Source organism: Cicer arietinum, chromosome 7 (genome assembly GCF_000331145.2).
Source record: "Cicer arietinum cultivar CDC Frontier isolate Library 1 chromosome 7, Cicar.CDCFrontier_v2.0, whole genome shotgun sequence".
Lineage (NCBI taxonomy): Eukaryota > Viridiplantae > Streptophyta > Magnoliopsida > Fabales > Fabaceae > Cicer > Cicer arietinum.
The window spans coordinates 15955735-15974128 of NC_021166.2; the positions used below are offsets into that span (position 1 = coordinate 15955735).

The 18394-nt window shown below is 32.2% G+C and overlaps 2 protein-coding genes across 14 annotated transcripts in view; both read right to left on the minus strand.

Annotated features, from left to right (window-relative positions):
* Positions 1–4201, minus strand: part of LOC101514308 (probable serine protease EDA2) — a 10806-nt gene extending 6605 nt beyond the window's left edge. For both annotated transcript variants that reach the window (XM_004509280.4, XM_012718299.3), the window contains exons 1-7: positions 3900–4201; positions 3544–3669; positions 2440–2595; positions 1734–1916; positions 1491–1607; positions 1305–1358; positions 1129–1200 (exon numbers count right to left, since the gene is read on the minus strand). In XM_004509280.4, coding sequence (XP_004509337.1) covers positions 1129–1200; positions 1305–1358; positions 1491–1607; positions 1734–1916; positions 2440–2595; positions 3544–3669; positions 3900–4061 — 870 coding nt within the window. In that variant the 5' untranslated portion in view covers positions 4062–4201. The remainder of the gene's footprint in view (positions 1–1128; positions 1201–1304; positions 1359–1490; positions 1608–1733; positions 1917–2439; positions 2596–3543; positions 3670–3899) is intronic.
* A 4821-nt stretch (positions 4202–9022) lies between these two features.
* LOC101514630 (kinesin-like protein KIN-7G) lies at positions 9023–16330 on the minus strand. Of its 12 annotated transcripts, none has more exons than XM_004509283.4 (13): positions 16216–16330; positions 14919–15305; positions 14340–14429; positions 13929–14218; positions 13765–13846; positions 13538–13605; positions 13386–13451; positions 13155–13279; positions 12301–12637; positions 11267–11371; positions 10234–11190; positions 9695–9999; positions 9023–9519 (listed from the first exon to the last, which is right to left on the minus strand). In XM_004509283.4, exons 2-13 carry the CDS (start codon positions 15127–15129, stop codon positions 9198–9200), a joined length of 2958 nt encoding a protein of 985 aa, XP_004509340.1. In that variant the 5' UTR covers positions 15130–15305; positions 16216–16330; the 3' UTR covers positions 9023–9197. The 12 variants fall into 12 exon arrangements, with proteins under 12 accessions (XP_004509340.1, XP_073226736.1, XP_073226735.1 ...); XM_073370635.1 differs by having other exon boundaries at positions 16221–16320; XM_073370634.1 differs by lacking the exon at positions 16216–16330 and adding an exon at positions 15919–16136.
* Positions 16331–18394: the final 2064 nt, after the last annotated feature.

Genomic DNA, 18394 nt, shown 5'->3' on the forward strand with positions numbered 1-18394 from the left:
TAATGTGAAATATCACCGCGATGAGGGTGATCTATTGTCGGATCCCTTATTGTATCGACAACTTGTGGGTAGTCTTAATTATTTGACAATTACTCGCCCTGACATATCATTTGCTATTCAACAAGTAAGTCAGTTCATGCACTCTCCTCGCCACCTTCACTTGGCAGCAGTTCGTCGCATAATTCGCTATTTGCTAGGTACCTCTCAACGAGGTCTCTTCTTTCCCATTGGCACAATTCCCAAATTGATTGCCTATAGTGATGCTGATTGGGCAGGGTGTCCCGACACTCGGCGATTAGTCACCGGTTGGTGCATGTTTCTCGGTTCTTCACTGATATCATGGAAAAGTAAGAAACAAGCAAGAGTCTCTAAATCCTCTACAGAATCAGAGTATCGTGCTATGTCTACTGCTTGTTCTGAGATAATTTGGCTTCGTGGTCTTTTGGCTGAACTTGGATTCCCTCAAACAGAGCCGACGTCTCTCTATGCCGACAATACAAGTGCTATTCAAATTGTTGCAAATCCTGTTTTTCATGAGCGCACCAAACATATTGAAGTAGATTGTCACTCTATCCGTGAGGCCTATGATAATCAGATTATATCCATCCCTCACATCAATACTCAGTTTCAAGTTGCAGACATTCTTACCAAAGCTGTTCCTCGCCCGCGCCATCAGTTTCTAGTTAGCAAATTGATGCTTCTTGACCAGCCGCATCAATTTGAGGGGGGGTGTGAATCAGGAAATAAATAATAATTTATAATTATATTTATCAGTTTTCCTAAAATTAGTTAGACAAATCAGGATTTGAATTGATTCTCTTAATTTGTAATTATTAGATATAAATGTTGTAACGATTATTTATACTGAGAAATATCAAAGCAAAAAGGGCATCAAACCCTAAATTGTGACAATTGAGTTATATAGTTTTAAATTATACATACATGATACATCTTGATAAAAAGAGATCCTTTGGGAAATGGAAAAGAGAAAAGAGAAACTATTCGGTAGGAAATGGAGACCAATGAAATAAAAGGTGGTTTGTTATACTCTTAAATTTAAATAAAAAGAAAGCTCCCTTGAGGAAGTTTGATTATATTCTGGAAAAGGAGCAAGATTGAAAAGCATACCACCAAGTCGTCCCCGGCCTTCTTTGCTTCGACCAGAGGCTTGCATAATTTATCTGGATTTCCATATTGAAACTGTAGCATTCAAAGATCCAGAAAAGGGAACATGATATAATAACGGATTTGAATACAAGGAATCACAATGCATAAGAAAAAATAGCTACTATCATACGAATTACCGCTATAACAGCAGCATCAGCCAGAAAATACAAGAAGTCTCCATCAATTTCAAGCTGCAGAATAGGGAAAGTCAACATTATAGCATGTAATCTAAATAAAAAGTCTAGTAGGGAACACAATTCATGTTCTGTGGAAAACTTTAAAGTAATTTTCAAAGGAAAGAGTAACTAAGGAACAAAGCATACATCATCTGCATTAAAAAATGCCCTCAGCGCCTTTCCATCAGTTGCGAGTTTTGTTTCAATGATTTGAGTAGTTTCTTGTAATGCCGCTTTGCACTCAGCACCGGCCGACTCACCGATCTGCATGTAAGAACTCAAAATTCAATTTGCCATAACTTAGAATAAGATGGAACTTTGAGCTAGTTTTAGCATCTAGACTAAAGACGCTAAAAAAGAAGATGGCAAAGTAAAAATAAGTATCTTCACCTGTTGATCAAATTCTGTGAAGTCTTGAACAGCAAGAACAACTGCAGAACTTGCAAGACTTCCGCATGTTAAATGGGGAAACTTAAGACGGAACCATGCACTGAGTGCTCCAGCATATGAGCCACCGAAAAAGAACCATGGATTTTCAACTTCTGTTCTATTCAGCTTTGCATTTAAAGAATCCTACACGAAAATTACAAAATGAAACCGGCAGCAATCTAATAAACTACCATACAGAACAAGCAATTATTTAAAATTTTGACATTTTCCATTATAAAAACTTGAAATCAAGTAAAAAAACATACAGTGAGTTGAAGGAAATACAACAAATTGACAGCTAGAAAATGTTGAAGAACTATTGACACATAACTATTGTGTAAATAGAGTCACTACAAACATCTTGTGTCAAATATCTCAAGCCATTGATCATTACTGACCTTAATCAATATTTCAATGTGACTCATAATCACACAAATCCCTTTCGGTAAATATTCACAAACCTTTTTACAATTTGGTTTCAAGCAACTTATATGTGAATCAGACCAATACCATACATTAATTATGCTTCTTTAGTATTCTAAAATCTTGTAACAAAGAAATGTCTGCAACATTTTTTACAACCAAATTTCTAAAGTTACCATTTTACCGACTTCACTTCTACCAAACTGTCTTCAACCATGGAAGTAAAAGAAAAGGCAAAGCTTGCCTGATAATACTGGCGAAAAGCAGCCAAATCAAAGAGTGCCTGCTTGGATGAAAGATATTTCAAATTTTCCGTTGCCAAAGAATCAAATGGGGTACTCAGCCCATAATAGCGATGTTCAAGAGAAACTACAGCCGCACCAAACTTCTTTGCCAGTACCTATAAATAAAATAAGGAACAGACATTTGTTTATATAAATATGTTTTCATCACAAAACCCACACCATTCTTGTATTTGTTAAAAAAATGAAAAGCCAAAGTCAGTCTTAGTGACCACAGCAATAGATAGGATTTGTGCTTGTTACAAAACATATGATCTTAACATCAACAAGGCAACGTTTTAGAAGAGCTTATTTAGACTTATCTTATGATATAAGTACTTACTTAAGTGTTTGAATGAGTTTGTAAAAACAGTTTATGCTATGTCCAGACTATTTTCAGCTTATTTCCATAAGCTCTTAAAGAAGTTTATTAAGAGTTTCTCCTTTATTCCTCTTCAATGAAAGAAACATCTTATACATATTGTTGTGCCAACCTCCTTATAGATATCATATTGTATGGTAAACACTAACTTGTTGTCGTGTATGACTATAGGTGGTGTTCTAGACTGGGCTGAGGCCCAATCCTTCGGTCCACTATAAGCTAAAGGGTTACCGTCAAAATCACTTTGTTCATGTCTATAAATGGAGATCCAACTCTCAGGAAAAGGTGTGCACTGGTCATTCTACCTCTTACTCTACTTTCAGTGACTTGGGCGTTGAAGTGCTTGTAAACAAGAATGTAGTATTTAATTTTAAACACAAGTTGTAATCAAGTAACCCAATCGTGATAAATAGAAATCACAACAGTTGCTCTGTTGTCAAAGACACAGGTACGATCAAATCCTGTCCATTTTATCGCATTTCTCATTATCCACTTCTCTTTACTTTACAGTTTCTGTTTACTATCTCTTATCAAATAAGAGTTCAATTAAACTACTTGGCTAAAAGTAAACACCTCCTAATTTGTATTAAGTGTTCAAATTAGACATATAAACCAACAAAACCAATAAAAGAACCACAAGTTATTACTATTATTATAAATCTAGAAGAATTGAATTGCAACATACAGCAATATAGTCATTTACAATCCCATTGCACGGTCCTTCACCACCTATCACCAGAAAAATTGGTCCATTAGGAATCCGGAAATAGTCTAGGAATTCATAGTAACGTTGCCTGAATTCACGGTGATCCTGCAGTTTCAACAGCAAAATTAATATACACAATCAATACTATATAGTATTAGCAAATAAAAAAAGAAACAATACATCTTTTTAACAAATCAGAAGCATATTTTGATGTAATAATAATAATAAAATAACAACATAACGAATTTACCGTTATCTTCAACTTAACTTAAAAAACATTATCTTCCTAAAATTGATAAAAAAAAAAAAATTGAGAGAGAGAGAAAGTAGAGTACATAGGGAGAGAAGTGATCGAGAGTTTGATTGAACCAGAACTCTTGATTGGTGAGGAATTTGCCTTGAGACAAGTTACTGAGAAGAAGATTACGAGGTGGAATGAAAGCAAATACGTACGAGAAACACAGAAATAGGAACAACAAAGATGAAGCTGCTTTCATCGTCCTAGTTTCTTGCAATTTCGAGATTCACTTCAGCTTTCTTTCCCTTTCAAAATGGAATACTATTTTTCAGTCTAATAATTTAATTTAATTAATTTCCGCTCGTTCGTTGAAAATGAAATTTCACGCTTCAAACAAAAGTAGCATATACTAAAGAAAATTACGAAAGAAAGAAGTCTCGTGTGTTAGCCAATTTACGAATCAACGTGCTCAATTTTCATACGTGTTTTTTCATTATTAATATAACGAGGAACACATGGTCACTTTAAAATAACATGAAAATTAAAAAGTGATTAAGCACCGTTATCAACTGACTTTTTTTATCTACTCTCTTGCTTAAAAAAATAGATGTTTTTTGTGTATGTTGTTCCATATAATTAAAGTGATTTGTAGTTAGTTAAGAAGGTTAGAAAAACAGTTAAAAGTCAATTAAGTTTGTTTTGACAGTTAATATTCAAAACTGCTATAAAGTAAAGTAAAGTAATAAGGAGGACATTTTCCATATTGTTAATCAATCTTCGTTTTCTGTTTTACACTTTTCTTCTCAACTTCAATTCCTCTCAATCATACAACCTGTTCTAACAGTGGTATTAAGAGCTTGGGTTATTATTCTTGGGAAACACAAGTGCAAGTGTGAGAGAAAATCAAAATTGGGAAAAGAAAGAAAGAAAGAAGACATGAATGGAGGAGGATTTCCATCGAATTTGTCAATCCTTGATGGGAAGAATTGAGAGAGGTGGAATGCATCAATGAAGTCGTTGCTTGGAGCTCAAGTGTTTGAGATTGTTCAAGATGACTATAAACAACTTGGTGTGAATCCAATAGAAAGACAACAAACAACTTTCAAAGATTGCAAGAAAAGAGATTACAAGACATTATTTTATGTCTAACAAAGTGTGAATTCAAACAACTTTGAGAGGATTTTGAAGGCATCTACAACAAAAAAGGCATGAGAGATCTTAGTTAAGTACTATACTGACGGGGAAAAGGCCAAGAAAGTGAAGCTCCAAATACTAAGAAGGCAATACAAATTATTGTAGATGGAAGAAGATGAAGTTGTGGCAGATTACTTCAATTGTGTGCATGTTGTTGTTAATTAGATGAGAACAAATGGTGAATCATTAACTGAAGTGGTGGTTATTGAAAAGACCCTTAGAACATTAACACAAAGGTACAATCACACAGTTGTGTCAATTGAAGATTCAAAAGATCTTGATAAGATAAAGGTGAAGGATTTGCAAGGTTCTCTTGAAGCTCATGAACTGAGAGTGAGAGAAAGATGTGCAACAACCTCAACATCTGAAGTGCAGACCCTGCAAGCTCAAGTTAGCAAGAAGGCCAACCAAGGTGATGTGAAGCACAAGAAAGGCAAAGGTAAATTCAAGTGGTACAAGAAATATGATTATGATGAAGGGACTTGAAGTTCAAGAAATCGGAATAGAAGTGAGAACAACAACAAGAATTCGAATGGCAAGAAGAAATTCAACAAGAAAGGAATCCAATGTTACAATTGTAAAAAATGGGAGCATTTTGCAAATGAATGTAAATCCAAGAAAATCCAAAGAAAGGATTATGAAGCTCAAATGACAGCTGAGAATTCAAATGATGTGTTATTGATGGCCACCACAAACGAAGAACATTCTCCGTTTTCAGACACAGTCTTGTTGATGGCAACTACAAACCAAGAACGTTATGGAAAAAGTGTTAAAAACGAAGAACGTTATTCGTCCCAGTTTTGGTTTCTCGATACTGGTTGTTCTAATCATATGACTGGACATAAGGAGTGGTTTGTGAGTCTTGATGAAAGAATAAAAAGGAAAATCAGATTTGCAGATAATAGCAAAGTAATTGCAGAAGGAGTATGAAAGGTGTTGATTCGAAGGAGAGATGGAAAACAATCTTTCATATCTGATGTGTTGTATGTGCCAAGAATGAAGAACAACCTGCTAAGTCTTGGACAGCTGCTGGAAAAGGGATATTCAATGAAAATGGATCATGGGCAAATAAATATGTTTGATAGTGCAAAAAGGCTTGTATTGAAGGCACCACTGTCCAAAAACAGAACCTTCAAAACAACATTGTCAACCAGATCTTCAAGAATGATGGAGATTGAAGGATTGGATGAGATTTTCAATCCAAGAGAAGGTGATGTTGGTACCCTAGTTGTTCAATCTCGTACAACTTATAGAAATACAGCTCAAAGGAAAATAGTCAACCATAGAGCAAGAGTAAGAGTTGTTATAAGAGATGTTGAGCAAGGGAACAAATATGCTAATGTTCTAGTCACTCCTACTTTTGTGCCAAGTAGCAGGAGAAGGATCTGCAGTTTCTACTCGCAAAAAGAAGGAAGTGATTGGGCTGTATGATGACAATGATGATGGTAAGAGTGAGGTCCAAGGAAAGTTAGTGGATGCAGCTCCTAGCAGTAAGGCAAAAGTTGTTGGTCGTTCGGTTTTCAACAAGACTCATTTGCAGCCGCTAGATGGATTCTCGGAAGAGGACATGAAGTTGGAAATGGAGATGAAATCTGAAGCATTGAAGACTGCAATTGGTCAAGGCGGCGAGGGGACATAAACTGATGTGTTGTTGACCATGAGTGCCTTGACTGAAGAATGCGTGATTGCAGTGAAAAATGCAGCTTGTGAGAGATTGTTGAATTAGAGGGTGGAGATAAAGATGATGTCTAAGAAATCAATGACTATTTTCATGTTGCAACTCCAAAACCACGTGACCAGAAGGAAAGGCATGTGTGTATTCCCCTCACAGTTTTGGAAGAGAAAGCTAAGCAGCTATTGAGAATGAGAAGAAAAAAATTGAGAAGGATCTTGAAGAAGAAAATGAAGGGGCATGTGTATACTCTATGAACTCGAGAAAACATTATATCTTAGCCGATGATGAATGGAAAGAAGATATACTGTCTGAGGTTTTGGATGGTCATAATGTGTATGATTTTATTGATCCTGATATTCTACATATGGTTGAAGAGTTGGAAAGAGAAGAAAAGTTAAGGCAAGCAGAAGTGTTGAATGTCTTTGAAGTGAAAGGGAATAAATCTAAAAACCTGATGTGAAAATAGTTGGTTGTAAGGTTGTTGATGGTCTTGTGAACAAAACATGAAACTGTGTTATCGGTGTGGTGAAGTATGACATTTTACTCGAGAATGCGCAAAACATCTAAATGTTCATGGAAGGATCAAGCATATAGAAACAAGGTTTTACTTCTTAAGAGATCAAGTGATGAAAGGAAGGATGAAACTAGAGCACTACAATATCAATGATCAAAAGACAGACATCCTAACTAAAAGCTTGAAGAGGGTGAAGTTCAAATAGATAAGAAACAATCTTGTATTAATGTCAACTGAATCACTTTGAATTAAGGGGCATGTTGGATATAATAAAAGTGATTTGTAGTTAGTTAGAAATGTTAGAAAATCACTTAGAAGTCAGTTAAGTTTGTTTTGACAGTTACTACTCAAAACTGCTATAAAGTGAAGTAATAAGGAGAATATTTTTCAGACTGTTAATCAATCTCCGTTTTCTGTTTTACTCTTTTCTTCTCAATTTCAATTCCTCTCAATCATACAACCTTTTCTAACATATGTTTATCATATTGTTTCTTAAAAAATCAACAATAAAAAACACCTTCAAATTTGGAGAAGTTTTTTCTTTCTAAAAGAGTATAACAAACAACTCATAGTTGTGGACTACCTGAGTAAGTTCTCCCATAATAAAAAAATTCAATGTTACGATTTTTATTTTTAACTTGATTCACTTTTACGATTTATTACTTTTTTATAATATAGTCTATTCAATTAAAAATCGAGTGTTTTAATAATATATTGATAATAATTTAAAACTAGGATATATATATTGTGTTATGTATTTTCACATATGTAGTTAACTCTATTTTTAGCTATAAAAATATTACATTATTTAATCAAACAGTATATTTTAAGAGACCTAAGGCAATTTTTAATTAATTTTTTAATTTTTTTTTATAATATGGTCTATTCAATTAAAAATTGAGGAAGTTTTAATAATATATTTGTAATAATTTAAATATGCGGATAATAAATGTTTGGAATATATATATACATTTTTATATATTTTGTGTTATGTATTTTCACTTATGGAGTTAACTATATTTTCAACTATAAAAATACTGCATTATTTTATTGAAAAGTTTATTTTAAGAGTCAAATTTTAATGAGACATTTTAAAAGTCATAATACGTTGAATTGTGTTCTTCGAATCTTTTTCATGTTTTTTTATTTATATTTAAATAATAGTGAACTTTTCAGATTCTTATAATTCTCTAAAAATTTAAAATACACTTTCTCTAACTTTAAAAACAAGTCTTTATTACAGATTTCACTTTTCATAGAAAAAAGTTGATAGTGTAATTAATATACTCATTTTATATAAAAAATGACTAAAATATTCTATGTATTGATATTATTTACTTTTCATATTTTAAGACAAATTAATAGTATTAATTAAAATTATGTTTGGAAAAAAATAAAAACGGATCTAATAAATTAAAAAGATGTTTAAATTAAGCTGACATTTTTTTGCCGTGTTCATAATTAAGGATAAATGTAGCATTAATTATAATCATTATCTAATCTCTCATAATTCTACAAAATATTCTCTTAAATAAAATATAAAATTTGTCTCTTTTTCTTTATCCTCCCCTCTCATATAGAATATTCATGTCTAGTTCTTCTCTTATTTTTTATAAAAGTGATTGTCTTTTTATTAAATATGTCAAATTCAATATATCTTTGACATCACGGTAGAGTTATTAGAATCACGATAAATTATATAACTTTTTAAAATCACAATTATTTAATGTGATACCGTAATACCAAAAGATAGAGTTAACACTATAAATGCATTGGACATTATATTTTCATAAACATTATTTGATAATTAGCAATTCTAAAACCTTGATATTCCACATCCTTCAACCTCTTTACAATCAAATAGCAATTGAAGGCAAATACATACAATATAGATCACGTGGTTCATAGAAGGGGGATACAATATTTTTCCTATGTTAAATGGAGCCAGGGGAAATTTTTACATGGCCCAATCAAACTTCCTATACAAGATATTTCTGTACCAACAATCACTCTTACAAAATATGCTTCATACTGGATGTCCAACCAAAAGATTTCTTTCTTCTGCGTCTTGGTGCAAAGTTGAGGCCAAACATCTCCTTGAAAGCCTGATCTGGCTCTACTGAACCAACAAGCTTTGCAACAATTGTGGCACTCTCTCTAATGTGGTTTATATCTTCTGTTTCAGACCATAGGTGATGTGCCAATTGCAACCTCCTATGTTTTGAACTCATACGAATACCCCACTTCAAATACATGTTCTCTCTATCAGATTTTGACAACTTCCTCTGCATTTGCTTGCTCAACATTTGTCTCTCTCTTCTAAGGTATCTCTTGCTGTTTGCAAAGGAAACACATTATAAGTTTTGTTGTTACACAAATGTAAACTTATAGTTAAAACAAAGATTCAAAAGCCATTTTTAATGAAACCCAATACGCTAAGAAATTAAAGGAACGCACTGTCAGTGACAATCCATCACAATTTGCCAAAAAAAAAAAACTTTTTTACTACCTTGATTCAGGGGTAAGGGTTCGTCCATCTTCCAAAATTTGATTCTCTTTGAGATAGGACAGCCTTCTCAGCTCTACCTCCATATAAATAGAATCTGACGGGTCCCCTTTGAATAGAAGGAAAAAGTAAGTCCTGTGGACCAATGAAACATTACAAGAATGCCAGAGTTCAATAATCTCTTTCTGCAACTGCTTAAATTCTGAAGACCAGTCCAAATGTTTTTCTTCACCAGATTGCAATGTGTTGAACCCAACATTTTTGAATTTTTTTGCAGAAACAGTTGACTTAACTCCTGTGTCTGGAACCTGCCATGCAAAACAATTCAAAGAGTCGCTAGTTGAATTTTCAATATAATAACAAGGTTTTTGAGTAGCAATGTGGTTAAGTAAAAATACAAAGGGATCTCTACATATATATGATTAGAGACATTCTCTATTGGACCAAATAGTTAATATTCACTATCAAAACCTGGGTATAAGATCGATAAGAAAGACACAACGAAATAAATAAAGGAAGTAAGTTGAACAATTGAAGCATACCTCGTTGTTTTCCAGTAGATTTGAACGTCCAAGTTCTTTCTTTTCCTTTCTTACTGGAGATAAATCACTATCATCACCAATTTCCAACTCAAATGATGATTTAACGTTTTGTATGTCAGCGGTAGAACATCTCTCGCAAATCCCATAACCAGCCCAGGATAACCTCTCAGCATTGGGATTATATTTTAGTATATAGGTCTTCTTTTGAAAGTCTTCAAGTCTGCCGATGTAGTCTTTTTGGGACCCTATTGGGAGGGTGTTCTGAATTATTTCGTCGTGGTCAAACCAATCTGAAGATGAGTCCTTCATGAGACTTGGTTTACAACTTCTGCTTCTAGTCAATTTCAAGGTTCTAGATCTAGATGCATTTTTTTCTACCAGCAATGGACTTATTTTCTCTGAAGAGAGAAGAAAGAAACCTTGGTCCAAGCGATTCAATTCTTTGTTTTCCTTTAATTCAAAAGAAGACAAGTCTTTATTTTCTTTGTCTATGTTATCAACTTTTGTCAATCCTGAGACAATTGTATTTGCCCCCGGAGATGATGCATTAGAGTTCATGTCTTTATTTGGACTCATATCTATTGAATTTGAGTGTGTATGTGTGTTTGTAATTGGATCTTCTGGCTCAATGCACCTAACTTCCTTACAACTTTCGCATACCTTATCATCTAGCTGTTCTTGAACTATATTCTTATCTGAATCACTCGTTACATCATTATAACTTACAACTGACAGCCCTTGGAAAGATTTCCTTATGGGAAGACTCTTTTCCAAATCAGGGAGCTGGAAATAATTCTCTTCGGAACTAACACTAAGTCCATCTGAATATTGAGAAGCATCAAAAGATCTAACACTCTCCAAGCCGTCAAAAGCTAATAAGTTTGGTTCTGTTGTTTGATTTTCAAAGTCCATTGAACTTCGCACACGTAATTTTGGATATTGAGGATCCAAACTTTCCTGAAGATTGGGTGTGAACATAAATGAGATCGAAGTTTATGACTTTTAATGGTTTAGAGTACACAAATACACTTACGAAATCACTTGAAAACATATCGTCTCCACCCACTTGAAGCATGTCCTTAATTTGAGAGTGGGCAAGGTCTCGCTGGAAAGCCAGATCCATTATCTCTTTCTTTAACTGCAAAATCAGATAGCAGTTGATATTTACAGCTCAAAAGAAAATGAACAAAAGTAAGTAAACCAGTGTCCTCGTTCCTCATTACATGAAACTCATGCCCGCTTAGCAAAAATGTTCAGTTTCCATGTACATAATAGAAAGAACACTTGAAGTGTCTCCTCAAAATGTTTTTTTTCCTCTTTTTCAAATATCAAACTAAGATTGGTTAACAAGTGAATATTGCCAAGCAGGGCATTACAACAATGAAGGTGTCTCTATTTGTTGAAAGTGTCTCATAGATCTTGAATACGTTGAAATATTTAAGGTCAGAAAAAGATTTAATCAGATATAATCTCTAGTGTATACTTTATATTTGACATTTTGTGACCAGATGGAAGCACAGAAAGAGAATTCAGAATATTCTTAAAATGACTAGGACCTCAGGATATAAACCCCCATATATACAAATGAAAATGCATCAAATGGCCCCATTATTTTCCACTGCAAGGTCATAAAGTTCGAAAATTTTGGTTTTAATATGTCAAATTCTCAACATAGTTGAAATATTTCAAATGACAGAGCATAGAGCATCTGAATTATAAAATTTAATAAATTCACTTAGTACCATAGAGAGAACCCAACACATCAGCTCATTCATAAATGGGAGAGTATTACACAAAATTTTATTTTACTGAGTGCAGAGAGAAGTGAATGAAGACTTGGATTTCAGAATGTTATAAGGACCAGTAGCAAATAATTGAATTGAAACAACAACCTAGTGAGACACATACTAGTACTACCTTACAAACATTATACTCTACTTTTTAAGAACAAGCATACACCTTAAGTTACATTGTGGGTAATATAGAAATTTTGAAATGATGTCATAGATGTGGAAAAAGTGTATTGCAATGCATTAAAAGTAACGTTGCAAAAATATCGATGATTACCATCTCAATTTGGAGGTCTTTTTCCCTCAGCAATGCTGCAGAATCAGATTTACGGAGGGTTGACCCTGAATTTCTCAACTCACCTTCCAGCCTAGCCAACTCTCTTTGCAATTGCTTGACTAACAATTTATCAGACATCACTACATTGACTTTTGCATTAGTTGCCACTTCTTTAGCACAACATGCAAATAAGAGGGTGTTTCTAGTTTGTTCAACATAGCTCCGTGCAGGACTCATGGTACAGATGATTGCTGTTCTAGCATTGCCTCCTATTGAGGACTGCAGTATGCGAGTTAGCTTTGAATCTCTGAAAGGGATGTGTCCATTTCTACCCTTGCTGTGATCAAATTCATTATTTTTACTTTTAGGTAAAAGCGAAAGATACATTTAACAAAAGGAGTATAAAACCTTCTTTTTCTTAATATATCAAACAACACATTCAATAAATTTATGATAGTCTCAAAGAGTTTCACCCGATATTCATTCCAAATTAAAAAACTTACTAGTAACAGAATCTATTCGATAAGGATGAGCATAATAAAACTCTAAGAATGTAAATTCATAGTAAAAGTGTGCACTGTTTGGGGAATTTATGTGTAAATCATAGAGTTTCTTCCATCGCTTTTCAATATTGGATACTTGTTTGCTGCATGTAATCTTTTGTGCCAAAAGTAGGGAACAATCTTGCAATGTCATCATTAAATAAATAAAAAAGTGTCTTTTTGCTCTTTTAAACATCCCCAAAGGTCAATTGCATGTAGACTAAAGTTCTGAGTAACACTGAAAGAATATGGAGACATAGTATGCATTTTTGCGAGTAAAAATATGTTAAAGTGCAACCATTTCAAGGTAACCTGAGTTTGCGGATGACAGTTCCTAGAGTCAGTAAACTACGGTTTATGTGGCATCCCTCTTTCAATCTTGCACCAGCTGAATTAGTTTGTGATGCCCGCTCACTTCCAGCAAGATCAATAAAATTCTATATCCAAGAAAATAAATATTATCATTTTGATTTCATATGAAGTACTCCAACGTAATCAAGTGATTCATGTTATTTTCCTTTAATATATGTGAATCAGTCGTACCACAGACGCGGCAAGAGAGCTCAATTTGTCATTTCCAAAAAATTCACGTGCAGAACTTTCAATTGTCTGAAAAACAACGTTATTTAGGAAATTTAAGTAATGAGGTTCTTGAAGATTTTGCTGCCCTTCAACATACATGGGAATTGACATACCAGTCTTAGAATTTGATGGGATCTCGAGCTTGCTTCATTCAAGGATGTCTCCCCTATCTGCCTTTGGGCTGAAAAAATTGTTGGGTAAGTGTATGCAGTCAGCTCTAGCTGCTGGACAAAGAATTGTAAAGAAGAAAAGAAACAAAAAAAAGAATTGAAAAGAAGAAAAGAAACAAAAAAAAAAACACATAAAGAAGATAATCTGAGAAACTCCATTTAGTACTTACTTTCACAGAAAGAAATAAGTTCTATAAAATGGTTCCAGTCACGCATAGTTTCCTCCGTTAGTTTCTCAACAACTGTGCCTTTCTGTTTAAAAGACAAATGGTCAGCAAAATTTACATGCACTGATGCACACTATCTTTTTTGAAAATTTGTAAAGATATTTTACCTCTGGATCATCAAGAAGTCTGAGAGGTGTACTGTCGGTACTAAGAAGGTCCCTAACAGATTCATTATAGATCTCCATTGCTGAAAACTTTAAGACAAATTCCCTTTCTTTGTGCTGTAAAAAATATCTAATCAAAACAAGGTTTTCAGAATGACAAGGTGATGCAACAACGTGTTTAGTTTCATATACCTTTTCTATATAATTAAAAATGTCAGCTACGGCGTACCCAGTTATACCGCTCATGGTGTATGTCTTTCCACTGCTTGTTTGTCCGTATGCGAAAATGCTAGCTAATCAAATAGATCAACCAAACAATCAATAAGCCTCGTGAAAGATGTTAATGTAGGAATTGATGGACATGAGTGCATAAGATGTAGGAATGCCAGTTTAAGGAAAGAAAGAAAAACTTACAATTGATGCCATCGAGAACACAAAGAGCTACCTCCTTAGCCGCTGCTTCATACACCTGCCTTGTGGGGCAATCAGCCCTAAATACTCGGTCTACAATGAAAATAAATGAAGGTAGATCAAAAGAGGGAAGCAAATAGAGTTTTTAAATTTTATAGATCTGATGGAATAAAAGCCAGATATTGTCTTCTTAGAATTGCTTAACCGAAAACAACAATGAACCACCTTCCACTTTCATGTATGGTACGACAAGATTATGTTTATTACATAATTTCCTTCAACGTAGAAAATCTTTACTAAGTTATATGCAAAATCTTTCCCACTGTATTCTCCAAGTTAATTCATCCTAATCTTATAAATAAAAAACCATTCAAACAAATGAAAATATATGCAATTTGGGCGCAACGCAAGAAGTAAATCAGATAAACTACATGTTTCCATTAAATTATTATTATTATTCAGTAGAAAAATTGTTGTTTTTCAGTCACAAGCCATCAACATTTTGGATTATATCACAAGCTTTAATACAAACGCCAAGTAAAGAAATCTACATTAGGATTTGTAAGTTAAGCCTCTTCTTACCAAATGTATAGGTTGTTGGATATAGAGACCTTTCGGAAGCTGAAAGGTTGCTCCTGTACATGATGGTAGTATCATCAATACATTCCCATTCAGACAGATCATTTTTTGCTAGCTCCTTATCATTCAATGGTCTCACACGAACAGAAACAACAATTCTCTCCTCACTGCCTGTTGAGCCTTGCATTGCCTCCTCCCCTGAATTGGAATCCATTTTCTCACTTCCTTCTCAACCCCTTTTTCTCTAAACCTTTAATTCCAATTTCAACATTCAAATCTTTTTGGGTCACATTTCAAGTTGTTTCATAAAGCTTGTACAGTTCTGTTGTTACAGAGCTATGGAACAGACGCGCCACCGCAACTTTCAAGTTTTCAACCACCAATCATTATCTGCAGCAAAGCAAGATCATCCAAGTTTATCACACCATATACAAACAAATATAACAAAAATGTGCTAACATTCATGCAATTTTATATTCAGAGAAGGGAACAAATCAACAAATAGAAATTGAGCAAGCTTCTATAACTTTGACTCCAAAATGCAGTGCATTTTGTATTCTAATGAAAAACTTGGAGTTTTTTGAGATATTCCTCAAGACAAGGTAATAACAAACAGTCAAATTCTCCCTCACATGCAAACTTAAATAAAATTAGAATTTGTACAACAAATTTACGAACATGACGACAAAAATTGGGGATTTAAATTTTCAAATAAGATTCTTAACCAACTTTGTATAATGAGAAATTCAGAGATAAAATATTGAAGATTGATTGTCAGAATGAGGAAAAAATTGAATGGATGTAAAAGTACTCTTAAAAAACCTAGTTGTATTTTGGAGTAGTATCATTTCACCTAAATTTAGCAAGTAAAACATAATCCAAACAAACTCTAAACAAAAATTCCAAAAATAGAACATGAATCAGAAAAATAAATCCAAAAAACATGCCAAAATTGCAAAGTTCCTTATTATGGCAGCGAATTTTGCATTGTTTAGGAAGAAACCGTTAAGAATCAAAACTGAAGTTCCCGAATGTCAAATCCAATTTCAAATAATGAATATTAATCTATTATTATCGATCAAACAAAAAAAGTGTAGATCAAATTCTAGTTATAATCAATAATAAAGAAAGTGAAATTGTTGTTGAGTTTGCTTTTGAAATTTATGAGATGAGTTATGGCGTCTCCTTCTTAATTTGTTAGTTGCAGTCGATTCTTTCTACATTTTCAGCTTTTTATTTATTTATTTATTTATTTAATCTTCAAAATTCAAACAAATAAAAGTTAACTACTAAATCAAACCTCACATATGCATTTGGCCCCCTCTTGCTTTGCATGAGAAGCCAAATATATGAAACATGTACTAATAATATTAATAATTGTAAAGTTGTTGAGCTCTTTTTTCTCAATGGCCAAGTATATATAATAATCAAGTAGACGTAAATGAAGATACACATAAAATAGTTTTACACACTGATATTCGATGAGCATTTATAATATTGCCATGTAAGCTTAATTACGTTGCAACTGCGCCACATACTAGATTCTTATGACGTCAATTAAAACTACTTTGTACTAGTCATATATGTCCCTTTTTCTTAAGTAATTATCACAGAAAAATAATACAGATCAATCAATAATTTTTTGCATGAATATGTAATTTTTATATATAACATTAAGGCATATTAAGATTAATAATGTTTACATTAATTTTGATATATTTCAATAATATATCAAAATAATTTTATATTTTTGTAAAATATATTTGTATGCATGATTTATATGATATAAATTTTTAATTTAATATATGTATACGATTTAAATTTAAAGATTAAAATTGATGCATCGTCAATTTAAAGTTATTTTATATTCAAGGTTAATTAATCAATTATAATGTATCAATTCATGAAATAAATGTGCCACTTTAATGCATCACTTTTAATCTAAAAAATTTATAGAGTCTAAGCGTGATACCAAAATAAAACCATAAATTGATAAATAAAAAATAAAAATCCAATATTATTGAATCCTATGGATTGGATATTTATTTTTCTTTCTTCAAATCACATAAATACATATTAGGCTTAATTGCAGTTTTGGTCCCCCTATTTTAACTGAATTGCGAAAGTAGTCCCTCCATTTTGTTTCTCCCCAGTTTTGGTCCCCCAAGCAGAATTTTGGTCCAAAACTTGATGAAATTTCATTTTTTTTGCATTTATTTAAGTCACACAATGCCTCAAGATCTCATTTGCAACAACTGTACCTGAAATATATGACCATAAATGGTGTAGTACGGCTTTAAAAAATAAAATTTCATCAAGTTTTGAACAAAAATTATGTTTGGGGGACTAAAACTGGGGAGAAACAAAATGGAGGGACTACTTTCGCGATTCAGCTAAAATAGGAGGACCAAAACTGCAATTAAACCTACATATTAATATTTATTTATTTTTTATTAATATGATATATTGCATTGAGTTTAAATATAATAATTGATAATGTAAAATATTTATTTTTACACATCACTCTATTATAATCACTCAATATGTCACGTTGGATTGTTTTTAAGTTAAAAACTGTTTATTTAATTAGTTGTTGTTGTCGCGAGTTACTGTTGATTGTCATTGTATACAACAATTTAACATTGACAATATATTTCTTTTATTCTCTATTGCATTTATATATTATTATTTTTTGGTTTTTATTTATAATATTTATTAGTTTAATTATATTTATTTATTTACTCTATTTCTTATATCCCAAACATAGTTGATTGTTGTTACTTTGTAATGTTGAATTTTTAGTACAGTACATGTTATATTTTACATAAACCTGATTATTTTGTCGTGTTTTAATAATATTAATGTTAATGGTTTTTTTTTTATATTTATAATTTCAATGTCTTAAAATTAATTAAAATTAAACTACTTATAGTTAGATCGAATTTTTTAAAATTTATTATTTAAATCGAATTAAATAATATTTTCAAATCAAATTTTTTTATTTAAACACTTATTTAAACTGCATCACTAATAATCCAAAAAAAGAATACTATTTAGATACAGAAAATTTAAACCTACTGCTACTCTTTTTTGGAGGAATATATTATTACTTAAAATGCTATAAAGAAATACAAGTTGATTTATAGATTGAAGTGACAGAGATAGAAAATAAAATGATGAAAAAATTGTAGGTGCGATTTTCATTTTTAATAAAATATTAATATTTAACTAATAAGTACCGACATAAATCGTTAAAAAGTTTCATATACTCAATACTTTACTGGTATCTATTTTACTAGTATTTTAAAGTTTACCCAATAATTTACTAGTATCACATCTAAAAAACCTATTTTATTAGTATATGAAAATTTTAAAATTTGATCTATTTAATAAAAATGATCATTTGACTTTTAGATCGATAAAATTTAATAACTATAAATAAATTATTAAAAGAAATAATTTTCACCTGAATTACTCTT